Source organism: Peromyscus eremicus, chromosome 14 (genome assembly GCF_949786415.1).
Source record: "Peromyscus eremicus chromosome 14, PerEre_H2_v1, whole genome shotgun sequence".
Taxonomy (NCBI): domain Eukaryota; kingdom Metazoa; phylum Chordata; class Mammalia; order Rodentia; family Cricetidae; genus Peromyscus; species Peromyscus eremicus.
This window is the reverse complement of record NC_081430.1, coordinates 49,110,279-49,128,383: the sequence shown is the minus strand read 5'-3', so window position 1 is coordinate 49,128,383 and position 18,105 is coordinate 49,110,279. Positions and strand designations below refer to the sequence as shown.

Below are 18,105 nucleotides of genomic sequence, written 5' to 3'. Positions count from 1 at the left end.
AGGGCAGAAGTAACAGATAAGGAAAGGTCAGCAATAAAGACAGAAGCTGTAGCTATGAGATGTAGCAGGAAATTAAAGGGTCTTATTAATTAAAAACAAACTTGGAGCCAGGTATTGGGGTGAATGTTGGAAGATGAGAGAAGCAGAACAAGCCACAGCCACCTCACCTTGCCAATTCCTCAGCTAATCCTGTTTTCTCAGACTGGAAGTCTCTGAGTCTTTATCCAGAATGAATCTCAGCTGAACTGCTTCTCGAAAACCTAAAAGCTTAACCAGCCTCTAGTTCCTCATCCTCACACCTTAAATACCTTTCTGCTTTCTGCCATCATTTCTTGGGACTAAAGGCATGAGTCACCATGCCTGGCTGTTTCCAGTGTGGCCTTGACTGCACAAGAGATCCAGGCGGATCTCTGCCTCTGGAATGCTAGGATTAAAGGAATGTGTGCCACTATTTTCTGGCCTCTATATCTACTGGCTGTTCTGTTCTCTGACCCCAGGTAAGTTTATTAGCATGCACAATATTTTTGGGAACACAATATCACTACAGTGAGAGATGACATGGACTATATCACTATCTTTATCTTTTATTCATCTACTAAAAATTGACTCTACAGTAAAATGCTTTCCACACAAGCATGAGGAGCTGAGGTCAGAGCCCTAACAGCCATGTAAAGCTTGACTTTGTAGTGTGCACCTGTATTCCAGTGTTCCCATGGAGAAATGGTAGTAGAGACAGGAGAATCCCCAGAGACTTCAAAAAAGATACCATGCTTCAAACAAGGTGAAAGTCACAGATTGAAACCCAAGGTTGTCCTCATACAGCCATACTGCATGGAACCTACAAGTCTGAACTAATGGAGGTTTTTTTTAATGTTTTGTGATTTATTCATTTATTTATTTTTACTAAAAGCTCATCTTAAATTTTACTCTTTAAATTGTACTTTCATTAGTGTAAAGTGAAATATTTTTTACTATAGACACAGTTTTGACAATTAGTTCTTCTATTGTGTATCCATAGCTTAGGCCAATCTGACAGGGGTAAGATAAAATCTGGAAGTAGATTTAATTTGCATTTCCCTGATATCTACATACTTTGAGCATTTTAAAGTATTTCTCAGCTATTTCTGTTTCATCTTTTGAGAACTCAGTTTTTCAATTGTTATTATAGCCCATTTACACTTAACGCAATTGTTTATTTGATTCTATTGAAATCTACCAGCTTGCAAATGGAACAAACAAAGTTTTACTTACCTGTTAGTTACCTTCAGATTTACTATTTCCCCTTTTATGTCTTCATTTTATGTAAATTTCTTTTGTGATTCCATTTTACCTCTACTATTGGGACATTATGTCTTCATTTTTTCAATGTTTTACTATATATTTTAACTAATTACCATCTACTCTTATACAATATATTTCAGGGATTTTATCCTTAGTGAAATATTAGCCCTTCATATTTTATTTTATTTTGAAACTGAGTCTAACTATGTAGCTCAGATTGACCTGGAATTTGGCTTTGAAGACACAGAGATCTTCCTGCCTCTGCCTCCAGAGTGCTGGAATTAAAGGCATGTGCCAAACACACCCGGCAGTATTTTATTATTAAAACAGCCTTACTGAACAATTGTACAATTATCTTTCAGTTCAATTTTACATCGTTTCATCACCAAGGGCAGAAACTCTATGGCCATCTGTAGACATCACCAAGTCTTCTCTCCTCACTACCTATCATCTCTCCCAAGGATATCTAACTCCAACAATATCTCATTTATTTCTGTCTCTGTTTATCTTCATATTCTGGCCCTTTCCATCCTCCCATCTATAATATAATAGAATAATTATGTGCCCATGACAACCTCCTATCTCTCCCTAGCACCTAACCACTCAATCTGGGAACCACCATTCAGTTCTGTCCTATAAAAGCAACTTCTTTATATTCTACATATAAATGAGTATGCCTGGGTTATTTCACCTAATATAATGTTATCTAGATTCATCCATATTGTCTCAAATAATAAGATTTCATAGTATTCATATGAGTGTGGGTATACTACATTTTCAGTATTCATGCCAATGAAAATGGATATTTTGGGTGACTGTTCTGATTATGGTGAATAGTACTACAAAAAAAGATGGCAGCAGACAGGCATCTCCTTGACACATTGATCTCACTGCCTTTGCCTACACATCCAGTGGTAGGATTGCTGGATTATTTTTAATATTTTGAGAAGTCTCCACACTGTTTTCCCTGATGGCTACATTAATTTACATCCCTATAACAGTGTTGAAGGGTTACTAGTTCCCAACATCCTTACCAACACTTATTATCTTTTGTCTTTTTGGTTATGGACATTCTATTATTCATAAAATGATATCGTGTCATGGTTTTGAATCACATTTCCATGGATATTAGTAATGTTTTATATACTAGCTGGCCATTTACATGTCTTCTGAGAACTGCCCATCTTAAAATCTATTTGCTTTCTTGTTATTGAACTATCATTGAAACTCTGAGATAAATCCAATGGTGAATGATCATTTTACTGTGCTAGTGACTTATGTTTTCTAGTATTTTTAAAGATTTATTTATTCTTATTTTATGTGAGTGTTTTGTCTACACATATGCATGTGAACCATGTGGGTATAGAGCTCACATAGGTCTGCATAGAGTGTTTGAAACCCTGGAAATGGAGGTACAGGTGGCTGTGGTAGCTCTGTGGTTGCTGCCAACTGAACCTGGATCCTCCAGAAGAGCAGCAAGTGCTTTTAACCACTGAGAAATCTCTTCAGTTCCTGGTATTTGTTTGAGGATATGTTACTTTAAGGTTCATCAGGAATGTTGACTTGGTGTTTTCTCTTTATGGTCTTCCTGTATCTGATTTGGTATCAGGGTGATACTGACCTCATACAAAGTGTTTAGAAGTATTCCTTCTTCTTCATTTATGGGCACTAATTTGATAAGAAATGATGTTAATCCTTCCTTACACATTTAGTCAAATTCATTACTGCCACCTTCAGGTCCTGTACTTTTCTTTGACAGGTACTTTAAAATAATATACTGTTTCACAAAAAAGATATGATATTTTTTTCCTCACTGTAGCTGTTGGAGAGAAATTAAGATCTAAATTTATTAGCACTAAGATATATTGCTGTGGTAGTAAAATCATTTCATGATTCCTTTCCATTATTTCATCAGAAAATAACTTTCAGAAAAATATGCAAAATGTGACACATAGATGTAGTGAAAATGATTGTAAAAAGAAAAAGTATTGTTGGTAGTGTTCACATTCTTCCATTTCCATGACATGTAAAAAGTTGTTTATCTTTTATTTTTAGACATCGCAGCTGTAGAAGAATGGACAATAAAGGTCACAATGCATAAAGGATTAAACATTTATGATACTGAAGGGACCCTACTGGATCTTGTCCGAGGTAAATATCAACACATAAAGTAGAAAAGAATTCACATACTGTTTGGACAACCTTTGATGACTACCACACAGTTCCAAACCCTAGAGGGTCACAACCACAGTCTGATGGCACAAACAAGGAATATACATACATACATACATACATACATACATACATACATACATACACACACACACACACACACACACATATGTATATACATATGGCAGTATGCAGAAATGAGATTAGTCTGTTTGAGGAGCTGAGAGGACCCCTTCTTGCTGAAGCACAGAAAATGATGGCATGGTTGGTGTCCCCTGAGTTTGAAAAGGCTGGCAGGGATTGTGGGAAAAGTGGGGGCTTTTTACTAGCTATAACAAAAAGGCATCAACTGAGTACATTGAGTAGGAAGGTGATACATTCTGACTTAAGCTTTGGAAAAGGTCCCAGGGTTGGGTGCTTGTCAGCCAGAGACCTACTCTTGGGGAAGGATGGCAGGAATGGAATAAAGGCCATGGCTAGCAGCTGTTGTATCACCACACCCAAGAGCTGCCTGTAAACCTCAGGCTGTGGTGCATGCAGTGCAGAAGGTGAGCAGTAGCAGCCCAAAGAATACACTTTGTAAGTAGAGCAGATGGGATTCCTGATAGCCAGGGATGAGGGAAGTAGGGCATCAAGGATGAACACTCTGCTTCTTCTGGAGCAATCAAGCAGAGCAGTATCAGTTCCTGGAAGTTAGAGATAGGAGGAGCAACACAAGGAAGTGGGAGTCAAGGAGAAAGGTGAGGGTGTGGTTCTAAGTCTTTATTCACTACTAACCTCACAAGAGATGCTTAAAAATCCTGTCTGTGCTGCTTCATATCTAATACAGACTGCAATAGACCCAAGCTGTGTGTCTAAATTCTGTGTCGTATACATAAACTGTTTTTAATCACAGGTCAATAGTGACCTTCACATTGGTCACTACTTTTCTCTCTCTCTCTCACTTGGCAGTAGACAAACCTTAATTGCTCTCTAGTTTTTTGGGGCTTTTTCCCCCAGAAACAGAATTGTTCTTTAATCAGAACAATTGAAGAGCCTCAGTCTCTGCAGGAGTAGAGACTGTGCAAGTGGCAGATGAGGGGTTAGGTACTTCAAACGACAAACAGGGGGAACTTTGGGAATGTAAGTTTCCATAGGCAAGTCAGTTCCCCTGCAGTTGAAAAGTGGTAATTACCAAAAAGGGTCAGTGTGTTGATCCTACCAGAAGCTTACCAAAGGTGTTTATCAGTCAAATCAACATTCCTAATCAATTTCTCACTCACCTGAGGCTTTTAGATCACTAACACTCTCTAGTTCTTACCACTTAAAATACAGCATCTGACCCCAAGCAGCTTTTCCTTTTTCTTCTTTTTTTAAATTTTCTTTAATTTTATAATTTGATTTAATTTTACATATCAGCCACAGATTCCCCTGTCCTCCCTCCTCCAGCCCCCCCCCACGTTCCCCCCAGCCCACCACCACCCCCCATTCCCATCTCCGCCAGCGCAAGGACTCCCCTAGGGATTCAGCTCAACCTGGTAGATTCAGTCCAGGCAGGTCCAGTCACCTCCTCCCAGGCTGAGCCAAGTGTCCCAGGTTCCAAACAGCCAGCTCATGCACTAAGGACAGGTCCAGGTCCCACTGGCTGGGGGCCTCCCAAACAGTTCAAGCTAATCAACTGTCTCACTTATCCAGAGGGCCTGATCCAGTTGGGGGCTCCTCAGCTATTGGTTCATAGTTCATGTGTTTCCATTCGTTTGGCTATTTGTCCCTGCGCTTTTTCCAATCTTGATCTCAACAATTCTTGCTCATACAATCCCTCCTCTTTCTCGCTGATTAGATTCCTGGAGCTCCACCTGGGGCCTGGCTGTGGATCTCTGCATCCGGTTCCCTCAGTCATTAGATGAGATTTCTAGCACGACAGTTAGGGTGTTCGGCCATCCTATCACCAGAGTAGGTCAGTTCAGGGTGTCTCTCGACCATTGCTAGTAGTCTATTGTGGGGGTATCTTTGTGAATTTCTGGGGGCCTCTCTAGCACTTTGCTTCTTCCTATTCCCATGGGGTCTTCATTTATCATGGTCTCTTTTTCCTTGTTCTCCCTCTCTGTTCTTGATCCACCTGGGATCTCCCGCTCTCCTAAGCTCTCTTTCTCTCGGCCCTTGCTCTTCATTACCTCCCCTGCTCACATCCAGTTCGCTCCTGTAGATCTCATCCATTCCTCTGTCATTGGGTGATCCCTGTGTCTTTCTTAGGGTCCTGTTTTCTAGGTAGCCTCCCTGGAGTTGTGAGTAGCAGTCTAGTCATCTTTTGTTTTACATCTAGTATCCTCCTATGAGTGAGTACATACCATGTTTGTCTTTCTGAGTCTGGGTTACCTCATTCAGGATGATTTTTTTCTAGATCCATCCATTTGCCTGCAAACCATGTGATGTCATTGTTTTTCTCTGCTGAGTAGTACTCCATTGTGTATATGTACCACATTTTATTTATCCATTCTTCAGTTGAAGGGCATTTAGGTTGTTTCCAGGTTCTGGCTATTACAAACAATGCTACTATGAACATAGCTGAGCATGTGCCCTTGTGGTATGATTGAGCATTCCTTGGGTATATGCCCAAGAGTGGTATATATATATGGTATATAGCTGGGTCTTGGGGGAGATTGATTCCCACTTTTCTAAGAAAGCACCATATTGATTTCCAAAGTGGCTGTACAAGCTTGCATTCCCACCAACAGTGGAGGAGAATTCCCCTTGCTCCACATCCTCTCCAGCATAAGGTGTCTTCAGTGTTTTTGATCTTAGCCATTCTGAGGGGTGTAAAGTGGTATCTCAGAGTGGTTTTGATTTGCATTTCCCTCATGATTAGGGATGTTGAGCAATTCCTTAAATGTCTTTCAGCCGTTTGAGCTTCCTCTTTTTCTTAAAGTCAGAGGCACTGTCAATCCAGAACAAATAAAACTTCCTTGTTCTCTAGGGTCTGGTATGAATGGCCTGCAAACACATTGCAGCCTATGAAGTCAGCTCCTTACCAGAAGATTCTCTGAAGTCCTGAGCAACTTCCTGCTGAGTTACTGTAGTTGACATTGTTTCTTTCCCCTTCTGGCTATAGCTAGACTGCATAATAAGCAAACAGAGAGAAATTGAACTGCTTTTCTCACTTTACACAAAGTAGAGGGAAGGGAAGAGGAAGTTTCCCAAGGTATTTGGGTCTAGACACAGTTGATTTTTTTCTGAAAGTTTGAGGAGCTAGAACTGCATTGTAGAATATAAACAGCTAAGAACTGATTATTAAGTTTCTCTGTTGTTAGAACTGCATTGTAGAATATAAACAGCTAAGAACTGATTATTAAGTGTCTCTGTTGTTAGAAGTTCTTTGACTGTTTTTTAAAATCACATAGTAGTATTCTTATAGAAGTTTGACTTTAGCTTCAAGTAATTTCATATCCATGTAGGTATTGTAAGTTTTAAAGTTGTAGCCCTTGTCTGATTAAGTCTTCCAAAGAGGATCATTGCCTACTCCAGCCTGGTAAATAAGAGTTCCAGTGATGCTCAGGAATACACTGAGATCCTGAGGAGAGCCCCACCCATTCTTGCATTTCATGGAGTGCTTCTCATAGAGGGAAGAACAGATATGGAGAAAAGCAGGAAACTTCTGAGTGAGAGCTTGGTGAAAACAAAAGCAGGGGAACTTAAAAAACAAAACAAAAACAAAAAGCACCTGATTTTCCATAGGAAGGTGATATGCAGTGTTTGATAGGCTGAAGATGTCTCACATTGGATTTTTTTTTTGTACTGTTAGTCCATTCACAACTTCTACCTATTCCCTAGAGACCTTGGTCTCTTGTTCACTGATGAAAACATCTCTTTTCTCTGTATATACTCTGGGTTTATTCTCCTTTTTATTTACCTACTGTTGTTTTGATGGGCTTGCAAAAGAAGAGAAAGAAAATGTATGCTTTTGAAACAGATCACTCAATTAAAAATATCCCTGTTCTGTGTTCCAGCTCTTGTAATGCTAAGCACAGACCATGTTACCATATATTTTCCATATATGGCTAAATTACTAATTTTCATCCTAAGTGTTCTTCAGCAGTATGACCTTTCTCCAAGGTATTATCAAGAGAATTTTATTCTTCCTCCTTTGCATAATAAAAACTGACCCATTTTTAACTGATCAAGACTGAATCATATTATACCAACATATAAAGTTTTTATGTTTATAAGTGTTTTCCCAGTACACATGTCTGTGCATCAGCTGTGTGCCTGGTGCCCTGGGATGTCAGAAGAGAGTACTGAATCTGCTGGAACTGGAGCTTCAGACAATATTGAGCTGCTCTGTGGGTGCTGCGAACCAAACCTAGGTCCCCTCAAAGAGCAGCCAGTGTCTTAACCACTGAACTATCTCTCCAGCCTCTACTATATCCCCTACCTGCTTTGGACAACCAAATATTTCCTTGTCAATGTAATTCTAAACGGTCTTATTAAATAAGAAACACCAAGCCAAATAAGAGTTAAAAGCCCAGAGATTAAGCAGTAGCCAAGAGCTAAGACCACCTTATCTTACCACTCGCTGCTGTCCTTCCCCTGAGAGAGAGACCTTCCTGTGTCCTGTCTTTTTATTGACTTTCTGTTCTGCCTTCTCATTGGCTGTAAACAGAAACACATGGCTTCTTCGTCACTGCCTGTCTATATAGAACTCCAGGTCTCTATGGTTGGTACTGAGATTAAAGGCATGTGTCACCATGCTGGCTGTGTCCTTGAACACATAGCGATTCTGCCTGCCATGTGATCAGATTAAGGGCATGTGCCACCACTACCAGACTCCTGCTTAAGGGCTTACTCTTAGCTCTGATCCCCAGGCAACTTTATTAACATACAAATAAAATCACATTTCAGCACAAATAAAATATCACCATATTTCTCCCTTCTATTCTAATAAAAAGAAAAAAAGGAAAAAAATTATAAGAAAAACTATATACAATAAGTACAATAACTATATACAATATATACAAGCAATAAATACCTAAACAATGTCTAGTCCATTTGCATTTGACAAATTCAGAGAAAATAATTCCATTATCTATCCTATTTTTGAAAGTCCAAAATGTACCTGACTCACTTTCTATCCTAACTTATATTACTAACAGAACTATCTTATAATGTCTTTCAAATTTATACACTTACACTTCTTTAGAGAGTTTCTTTTCTGAAATTCTTAACAAGGAAAACTATAACTATCTAATCTTTTAACTATAACTATAACTATCTAATCTTCAACTATAACTATAACTATCTAATCTTCAACTCCCTCAGAGACCTAAGAAGGAAATAATATTATCTAAAAAAAATAAAAACGGGAAGTGCACACAAGCAGCTTCCAAAAAACTTGTGAGTTGACAGAAACAGCCAGCTGCCTGGACATCACCTGAGGTTTCTCTGAAGCATTGGGGTATCATCTTCAGCCTATAGGCTTAGCGTATCTGACAGACTCATTTGTGAAGTAGAATGTACACAAGGCCAACAGTTCAACATCACATTTGGTAAGAGTAGTCCATGTACCAGAAACACCTGAATTCTACTAGTGTCCTGTCATGATTCAGGATTTTCAATTCTGGAAATTGTTGATGTTTTTTTAATTCAGTTGTCCATTGTTCTTGGCTTGTGTGTGTGGCTTCATCTTGGCATCCATCCTTCGCCGCATCCCTCTATTAAATGCCAGTCTACCATTGAGAGGTTAGACTCTGTCAGCTTAGTTACTCTTTCAAGAATAACTGTTTCAGCTGCTGTTGCACTGCACATCAGAAGCCATCAGTCCACTGCTGGTTCAGCTGCCTTCAAAGAAAGGGGCAATGTACCTTTTCCAGATTGTAAAGGCCACTTCAGGGATGGTACCATATTGTACTGGCCTCAGAAGATGCCTTTTGTTAAAGCCACCACCACACTTGTCTTGGCAAGAATCGGTGGTCCTTTGTTTCATGTCCTGTCTGTCCATTTTGTCCTGTTTGTCAGCAGTCAATTCAAGGATACTTTGTTGTCCAGTGGCTAACTTTTGCCACAGTGAAAGTTAACTCCGTACGCAGTTTCTTCAATGCCCATATTTTCTCTGAAGTAGATTGGTACTGCCAGGAGCCGACATGTCTCATAGTCATAAAAAAAAGAAAAAATTTCTAAGTTATTAAAACATTTTAAATGCCATATTCTATAGGTCTCTGAAGGGTTTGAAGATGACCTGTCTATTTAAATATATCTGCTCAATCTTGAAAACATACCTAATATGACTACAAGTTTGATTATAAGGTCTGACTAATAACTTTCATTGCTTTATATCCTAATAGTTGGTAAAAATAACATTCAAGAATCAGCAAATTGCATTACATTGTTAAATGAATTGTATGAGTACAATATCTTGAACAAGATTAGAAATATACGTATAGCATTTTCTAACAATATCAATCTCAATATACAATATACAAAAGTCCAATCCAAGGTAAAGTATTTAAAACTAGTAATTGTCTTTTAAAAGTAGATTCAATAATCTATCTTTTAATCTATATCATCTCTATATGTTCTCTTTATTTTTCTGAGTAGATTCAATAATCTACCCTCTATTCCATCATTTCCATATACCCTTTTTTAAAAAAAAGCAAGAACCTTAAATCTAATCTCCTTTGCTTAGCCCTTTTCATAACCCTTAACAACAACTTGTAGCCAACCCTCCTAAACAATGAAGATTATCCCAGGCCCAAAACCCATTAAAAGACCAAAAACCACCAGCCCTACGCCACCTCTTTGGGAATGTGGGCATTGTATTCTTAAAATTGCTTCCTGTTGGATATGGGTGAAGGTATCTTTATTCTGAAAAGAAAAATTTTGGGTTAATTGTCAAATTCTAGGAAAGGTAGCTATATCTTTTGTTGTCCAGTCTGTGCATAATGCCAAAGTTCAGGGCTTATCTCAAGTCCTTATTCAAGTAGTCTTTGAGACTGGATCATCTCAGCTAGCCCTCTCAGAATTGCTCTGAGCAGTTTGTAGTCCAAAGCTGATCTGTAGATGATGTTTGTCAGCTTAGTGTTATTATTATGGTCCATGTGGAATTGTTGTTGTTGTGGGGCCCCATCTTCTTCCTGGAGACTTCAAATCTGATGTTAGGCCTGGCCATGGTTTCCTGCAGAAAACTGATAAAGACTTGAACACAAAGACATGTACAGGCAGCTAATTGAAGACTTTTTTCTAGAATTAGTTAGTACTCTGTATAACCATTAATATCTTAACAAAGTTTAAAATATATATATTAATCTTGTAAATTTTGATATAAAATTCATATTTTAAGAAAAGTTTAAAGAGTCAGAATAGAATCAAAGAATTGAGATTAGTAGTAATAGAATATTCCCTTAAATTTATATTTGTTTATTTGTTTGTTTTCTCCTGTCCCATTATCAGAAGATGGCTCTTTCTTCTGGCATGATACAGGGAATTTGCATTTTCCTTTTAACAACATGATTGGGTTTAAAGAAGGAGAGGGCCATTCTCCAACTCCAAAGCCAGCTTTAATTTTAATTGAACTGGGACTACAAGAAGACCAATAGTGTTCAATGTCTTTAGAGAAGAGCAGAAACAAAAATTTAGAAGAGTTATGAAATTTTATAGATGATATACCAATAGGCCTTTTATCCTTTTTCTTGAGACATTTTTTAGATGATTTGTCCTTTTTCTTCACTTGTCTCATTTGTCCAGTGTTCTTCAGATTCCTTAGCTTTCATTCTCCTAAAAGACAAAAACAAAAGCCTTTCCCCAAGACTAGCTTCGTGGAGGTTCCCTTTTGGCAAGTTATATCTGATTAAATGAAAAGGCATGTGTTAATGGTATAAGTTAGTTTCAATTGGATGGTCAAACTGGATGATAAACTATCATCTCTTCTAATTAAGAGGTCTCTCTTGTTCAAATCAAATCTTTATCAATTTTGGTGATATCCACAGCTTATCTTCTCCTGTAGAAACAAAAGCAAAACCTCATCCCCAATGTAACACATATCCTGGTTTCTATTCTGATGTCAACACATCCTTAAAATATACAGGCTGATTTAATTCTATAGTTTTTTTTCTATTATCCAATGTCTCTCTGCAGCTGTTGTTCCTTTCTCATTAGCATTGAGAAAATTCAAAGTTAATAGAGCATTATGCAGTCTATTTCGGGGGGGTTTGTTACCCCTTTCTGTTTATTTAGCATATCCTTTAGAGTTCTGTTTGATCTTTCTGTAACTGCTTGGCTTGTAGGATTATGTGGTATACCTATAATATGCCTTATATTTTAATAACAAAGAACTGTTTCATTTTAACAGAGACATATGCTGGAGCATTGTTAGTTTTAATTTGTGCAGGTATACCCATGATGGCCATAACTTCTAGCAAATGAGTGATTATAGAATCAGCTTTTTCAGAACTCAAAGCAGTAGCCCATTGAAATCCTGAATAAACATCAATGGTATGGTGTACATATTTCAGTTTTCCAAATTCTGCAAAGTGAAACACATCCATCTGCCAGATTTCATTCCTCTGAATACCCTTTGGGTTACATCCTGCTGGTAATGGAGTCTAATTGTAAAAGGAACAAGTAGGACCTTTCCTTACAATTTCCTTGGCTTGTTGCCAGGTTACGGAAAATTCCTTTTTTAAACCTTTACTATTGACATGATGTTTTTTATGAAATTCTGAGGCCTCCAGCACATTTCCTATCAATAATTTATCAATCTCATCATTACCTTGTGCTAGAGGGCCTGGCAGACCGTATGGGATCAGATATGAGTTATATATAAAGGATAACTCCTAGTCGTGATTACATATTGTAACTGAATAAATAGTGAAGTTAATTCTGAAGCATCAGGGATAAATTCTGCAGTCTCTATTTATAATACCACTCTTTCAGCATACTGAGAGTCAGTAACTATGTTGAGAGGTTCTGAAAACTCCATTAATACTAACAGAATAACATACAATTCCAATTTTTGAACTGAATTATAAGGACTTTGAACCACTTTACTTAAATTTTCTGATTTGTAACCTGCCTTTCCTTTTTTGTTTGCATCTGTATAAAATGTATGAACTCCAGACATGGGTGTTTCCCATACAATTCGTGGCATAATCCAATCAGCTCTCTTTATAAGATCAATTCTATCGCTTTTGGGATATTTGCTGTTAATCTCTCCCAAAAAATTACTGCAAGCTCTTTGCCAAGGATCACTTACTGCCCATAATTTTTCAATGTCCTCCTTAGTTAAAGGTATGACAATTTCTGCTGGGTCTATTCCTGCTAATTGACGAAGTCTCAATTTTCCTTTGCAAATCAAGTCAGAGATTTTTTTCACATAAGTTTTTAATTTTTTATTTGGTTTATTTGGTAAAAAAAAAATCCATTCAAATATAATATGTTCCCTCTGCATTAAAATTCCTGTAGGAGAATGCCTAAAGTGTAAAATAACCAAAGTGTAATCCAGCTGTGGATCAATACAATCTATGTGTTCTTCATATACTTTCTTTTCTACCAGGGTAATTCTTTCTCAGCTTCAGGTGATAATTCCCTTGGACTATTTAAGTCCTTGTCACCTTCTAAGGTTTTGAACAAATTATTCAGCTCATTATTTTTTACCCCAACAATAGTTCATAGATGATAAATGTCTCCAAATTATCTTTGAAAGTCATTAAGGGTCCATAATCAGGTCTCAAGGAAGACTTATTCCCAATTTTCTGAAAACCGCCATACTGATTTCCAGAATGGCTGTACAAGTTTGCACTCCCACCAACAGTGGAGGAGTGTTCCCCTTGCTCCACATCCTCTCCAACATAAGCTGTCTTTAGTGTTTTTGATCTTAGCCATTTTGACAGGTGTAAAATGGTATCTAAGAGTTGTTTTGATTTGCATTTCCCTGATGACTAAGGATGTTGAGCAATTCCTTAAATGCCTTTCAGCCATTTGAGAGTCTTCTGCTGAGAATTCTCTGTTAAGCTCTCTAGCCCATTTTTTAATTGGATTGTTCAGTATTTTGATGTCTAGCTTTTTAAGTTCTTTATATATTTTGGAGATCAGCCCTCTGTCAGATGTGAGGTTGGTGAAGATCTTTTCCCATTCTGCAGGCTGTCGTTTGGTCTTATTGACTGTGTCCTTTGCTCTACAAAAGCTTCTTAGTTTCAGGAGGTTCCATTTACCAATTGTCACCCTCAGTGTCTGTGCTACTGGTGTTATATTTAGGAAGAAGTCTCCTGTGCCAATTCATTCCAGAATATTTCCTACTTTCTCTTCTATCAAGTTCATTGTAACTGGATTTATGTTGAGGTCTTTGATCCACTTGGACTTGAGTTTTGTGCATGGTCACAGACATGGATCTATTTGTAATTTTCTGCATGTTGACATCCAGTTATGCCAGCACCATTTGTTGAAGATGCTTTCTTTTTTCCATGGTACAGTTTTGGCTTCTTTGTCGGAGATCATATGTTCATAGGTGTGTGGATTAATATCAGGGTCAGTTATACCACTCTTGGGCATATACCCAAGGAATGCTCAATCTTACCACAAGAACACATGCTCAACTATATTCATATCAGCATTATTCATAATAGCAAGAACCTGGAAACAACCTAGATGCCCCTCAACTGAAGAATGAATAAAGAAAATATGGCATATATACACAATGGAGTACTACTCAGCAGTAAAAAACAATGATATCATGAAATTTGCAGGCAAATGGATGATACTAGAAAATAACATCTTGAGTGAGGTAACCCAGACTCAGAAGGACAAACAGTATTTACTCACTCATAAGTGGATACTAAATGTGAGGGAAAGGATGGCCAGACTGCGCCCACAACTCCAGAGAGGCTAGCTAACAGGGACCCTAGGAGGGACACATGGATGACCCTGTGAAGGAGAAGTGGATGAGATCTACATGAGTGGACTGGGTGTGGGGGTTGGCAGAGGATGAGGAGTGGGGGATGAGAACATAGGGAAATGGGAGAGTCAATTGGAACAGGGACAGAGTGGGAGGGCAGGGAGGAAGACCATGATAGATGAGGACATCATGGGAATAGGAAGAGGAGGATGCTGGGGAGGTTCTCAGGAATCCACAAGGTTGACTCCAACTTGGTCTGCTGGCAGTGGTCCAGAGGGTGCCTGGACTGGTCTACTCTGGTGACCAGCCTAGCAAATAACCTAGCTATCATCATAGAGCCTTTGCCCAGTGAGTGATGGAGGCAGATACAGAGATCCACAGCCAGGCACCAGGCTGAGCTCCAGGAATCCAATTTATGAGAGGAGAGATACTGCAGGCAAGGGATGTTGAGATCACGATGGGAGGACATGCAGAGATGACTGGCAACAATAGTGGAAGCCCATGAACTGTGGACTGGTGGCTGTGGAGCACCCATGGGACTGGATTAGGCCCTCTAGATAAAAAGATGGTTGTTTGACTCGAACTGTTTGGGGGCCACCCAGGCAGGGGGGATTGGGATCTGTCCCTGGTCTATGGGCAGGCTTCTGGAATCCAATGCCTGTGGTGTGACACCTTGCACAGCCTTGGTGCAGTTGGAAGGGGTTTGGACCTGCCTAGGCTCAGTGTGCTGGACTCTGCTGACTCCCCATGGGGGACCTTGATTTGGGGGATATGGGGATGTGGGGTGGGGTGGGAAAAAGTGCTTGGGGGTGGAAGGAGGGAGGATGGGTATCTGTGGATAGTATGTGGAATGTGTAGAAAATTTCTTAATAAAGAAAAATGAAAACAAAAAGAGTCCATAATTGATCTCTCCTAATTTGCACCTTTTGGGATCTAATTTTTTGTAGACCTATTTTATATCCTAAATAATTAATAGAATCTCCTCTTTGTATCTTTTTAGGAGCAAAATTTTCTTTATTTTTTCAAACATTCTTTCTAAAGTATCTGCATTTGAGTCAGCTAGTAAACTATCATCCATATAATGATAAATTTTGGATTTAGGAAATTTTTTACCTATTACTTCCATTGGCTGTTGTACAAAGTATTGGCACAGGGTTGGGCTTTTCAACATTCCCTGTGGTAGTACCTTCCAATGATATCTCTTAACCAGTTGAGAATTATAAGTAGGCACCGTGAAGGCAAATCTTTCCCTGTCTTTTTCTTGTAAGGGTATTGAAAAGAAACAGTCTTTTAAATCAATAACTATAAGAGGCCATCCTTTAGGTAACAGAGTAGGCAAAGGAATTCCATATTGTAGAGAGCCCATTGGCTGAATTACTTTGTTAATTGCTCTAAGGTCTGTTGCCATTCTCCATTTACCAGATTTCTTTTTAATAACAAATACAGGAGAATTCCAAGGGCTGGTTGATTCTTCAATATGCTGAGCATTTAACTGCTCTTCTACCAGCTCTTCTAAAGCCTGGAGTTTCTCTGTTGTTAAAGGTCATTGCTGAACCCATACAGGCTTGTCTGTTAACCATTTTAAAGGTAGAACTGTTGGTGTCTTTGGAAGATCAACAGTTGTTGTGCTCTGTTCTTGTACAATCTGGATGGCTGGTGACCGCTCATTAGAATAATACCTTCTAACATTTCTCTCAGAAACATATGTTACTTTATGGTTTGTTTCTGAGGTTGGAGGGATGTTAATCTGAGTATTCCATTGTTGTAACAGGTCTCAACCCCACAAGTTCATAGCTATGTTAGCCACATATGGTTTTAATTTTTCTCTCTGTCCTTCTGGACCTATACATTCGAGCCATCTTGCACTCTGTTTCACTTGAGGTAATGTTCCAATTCCTAACAGCTGAACCTTTACCTCCTGAAGAGGCCAAGTTGGATGCCACAATTTTGGTGCAATTATGGTCACATCAGCACCTGTGTCTACCAGACCAGACAACAAAACATCATTTATTCTTATTGTTAATTTTGGTATTTTTCATTTATAGAAGTTTGCCAAAAAATTGTCTTTATGTTTTCTCCTGAATTTTCTGTTCTCTCTGTCTCAGCTGTTCCATCACCCTGAGCAGCCTGGTTTATTCCAATAGGCATTTGGTTATTTAATTGCTCTGAGTAGGGGTTTCTTCTACAACTGCAGGAAAGGTCTGAACTGGATTTATTGTGGGGGCTGAGGCCTGCCTGAGGTCGCTCTGTGAGTTTCCTGACTGATGCAAAACAGCTACCTAGCATCCAAGATGGGAATCCAAAGAGCAAGGGAGAAAGAAAGAAAGAAAAAGAAAGAAAGAAAGAAAAAGAAAGAAAGAAAGAAAGAAAGAAAGAAAGAAAGAAAGAAAGAGAGATGGGGAGGGAGAGAGGGAGGAAGGAAAGAAGGAAGGAAGGAAGGAAGGAAGGAAGGAAGGAAGGAAGGAAGGAAGGAAAGAAAGAAGAAATGTAGCCACTCGTTCTGGCTAAAAGCTGAAATCCAGCCATGTGCTCCCACTTGAGCTGATTCAGCCTGAGCTGCGGCTTCCTTAAGCTCTGACCATGTGAGTTGGTGATTCGGCCATAAGCAGCTTCTGCTGCAGCTACATTCGAGTGCAGCTCTGAGCATGAACAGTAGCTCCGGCAAGGCCTAGGGCCTGTAAACTCTGACCGAGTCGGGGCCGAACAGGGCCGAGTCGGGGCCGAACAGGGCCAAGCCGGGCCGAACCAGACCGAGCTGGGCCTATAACCACCAACGGTTTTTAATAAATTCTTGCCACATTGGGCACCAAATATAGATGTAATTCTAAACAGTCTCATTAAATAAGAAACACCAAGCCAAATAAGAGTTAAAAGCCCAGAGATTGAGCAGTAGCCAAGAGCTAAGACCACCTTATCTTACCACTTGCTGCTGTCCTTGCCCTAAGAGAGAGACCTTCTTCCTGTGTCCTGTCTTTTTATTGACTTTCTGTTCTGCCTTCTCATTGGCTGTAAACAGAAACACATGGCTTCTTCGTCACTGCCTGTCTATATAGAACTCCAGGTCTCTATGGTTGGTACTGAGATTAAAGGCATGTGTCACCATGCTGGCTGTGTCCTTGAACACACAGAGATTCTGCCTGCCATGTGATCAGATTAAGGGCATGTGCTACCACTACCAGACTCCTGCTTAATGGCTTACTCTTAGCTCTGATCCCCAGGCAACTTTATTAACATACAAATAAAATCACATTTCAGAACATATAAAATATCACCATATTTCCTTTAACTAGTTATTCCAAAACATTTAAAGAAAAATACTGATGTTCTAGTTTCAACAGTACTGCCATGTTTAAATGCCTAAATTTGTCTTCCACAGAGCCTATTCTACAGTGGACTCTTGGATCTGAAATAAGTAACTCACAGGTCAAATTATTTCTTCCACATGTGATAGACATCAAAGTGGCAAAGTGCCCCTGCGCCAATGATGTGGCATTATTTGGCTTTATTTTGAACTCAACATATAATGGTAAGTTTACAGTCTGATTGGACGTTAGAAATAACCAGTTTTATATTTGTTAAGTGTGATTTTAAGTAGAAATACACAATAAATGCATACAGAGAGTAAAATTTGTTTGTCACTCCACCTCTTCTACTTGCCAGTGTAATATGCTAGGAGAGATACTCTTTTGTTGTGGCCTTTTGTCATTTGAATGGTAACTTCAAACTGGGCATGATGGTGTATGCCTAGAATCCCAGCTATTTGGCAGTCTAAGGCAGAGCAGTTGAGTTGAGTT

The 18,105-nt window shown here is 39.0% G+C and overlaps 1 protein-coding gene across 5 annotated transcripts in view; it reads left to right on the top strand.

Moving 5' to 3' along the window:
• Positions 1-18,105, top strand: part of LOC131923819 (cation channel sperm-associated auxiliary subunit beta-like) — a 170,900-nt gene that overhangs the window by 32,926 nt on the left and 119,869 nt on the right. For all 5 annotated transcript variants that reach the window (XR_009382733.1, XM_059279005.1, XM_059279004.1 and 2 more), the window contains exons 6-7: positions 3,337-3,432; positions 17,688-17,837. Coding sequence is in view for 4 of the 5 variants with exons in the window: in XM_059279005.1 (XP_059134988.1) it covers positions 3,337-3,432; positions 17,688-17,837 (246 nt within the window). In the remaining variant the exon portion in view is untranslated. The remainder of the gene's footprint in view (positions 1-3,336; positions 3,433-17,687; positions 17,838-18,105) is intronic.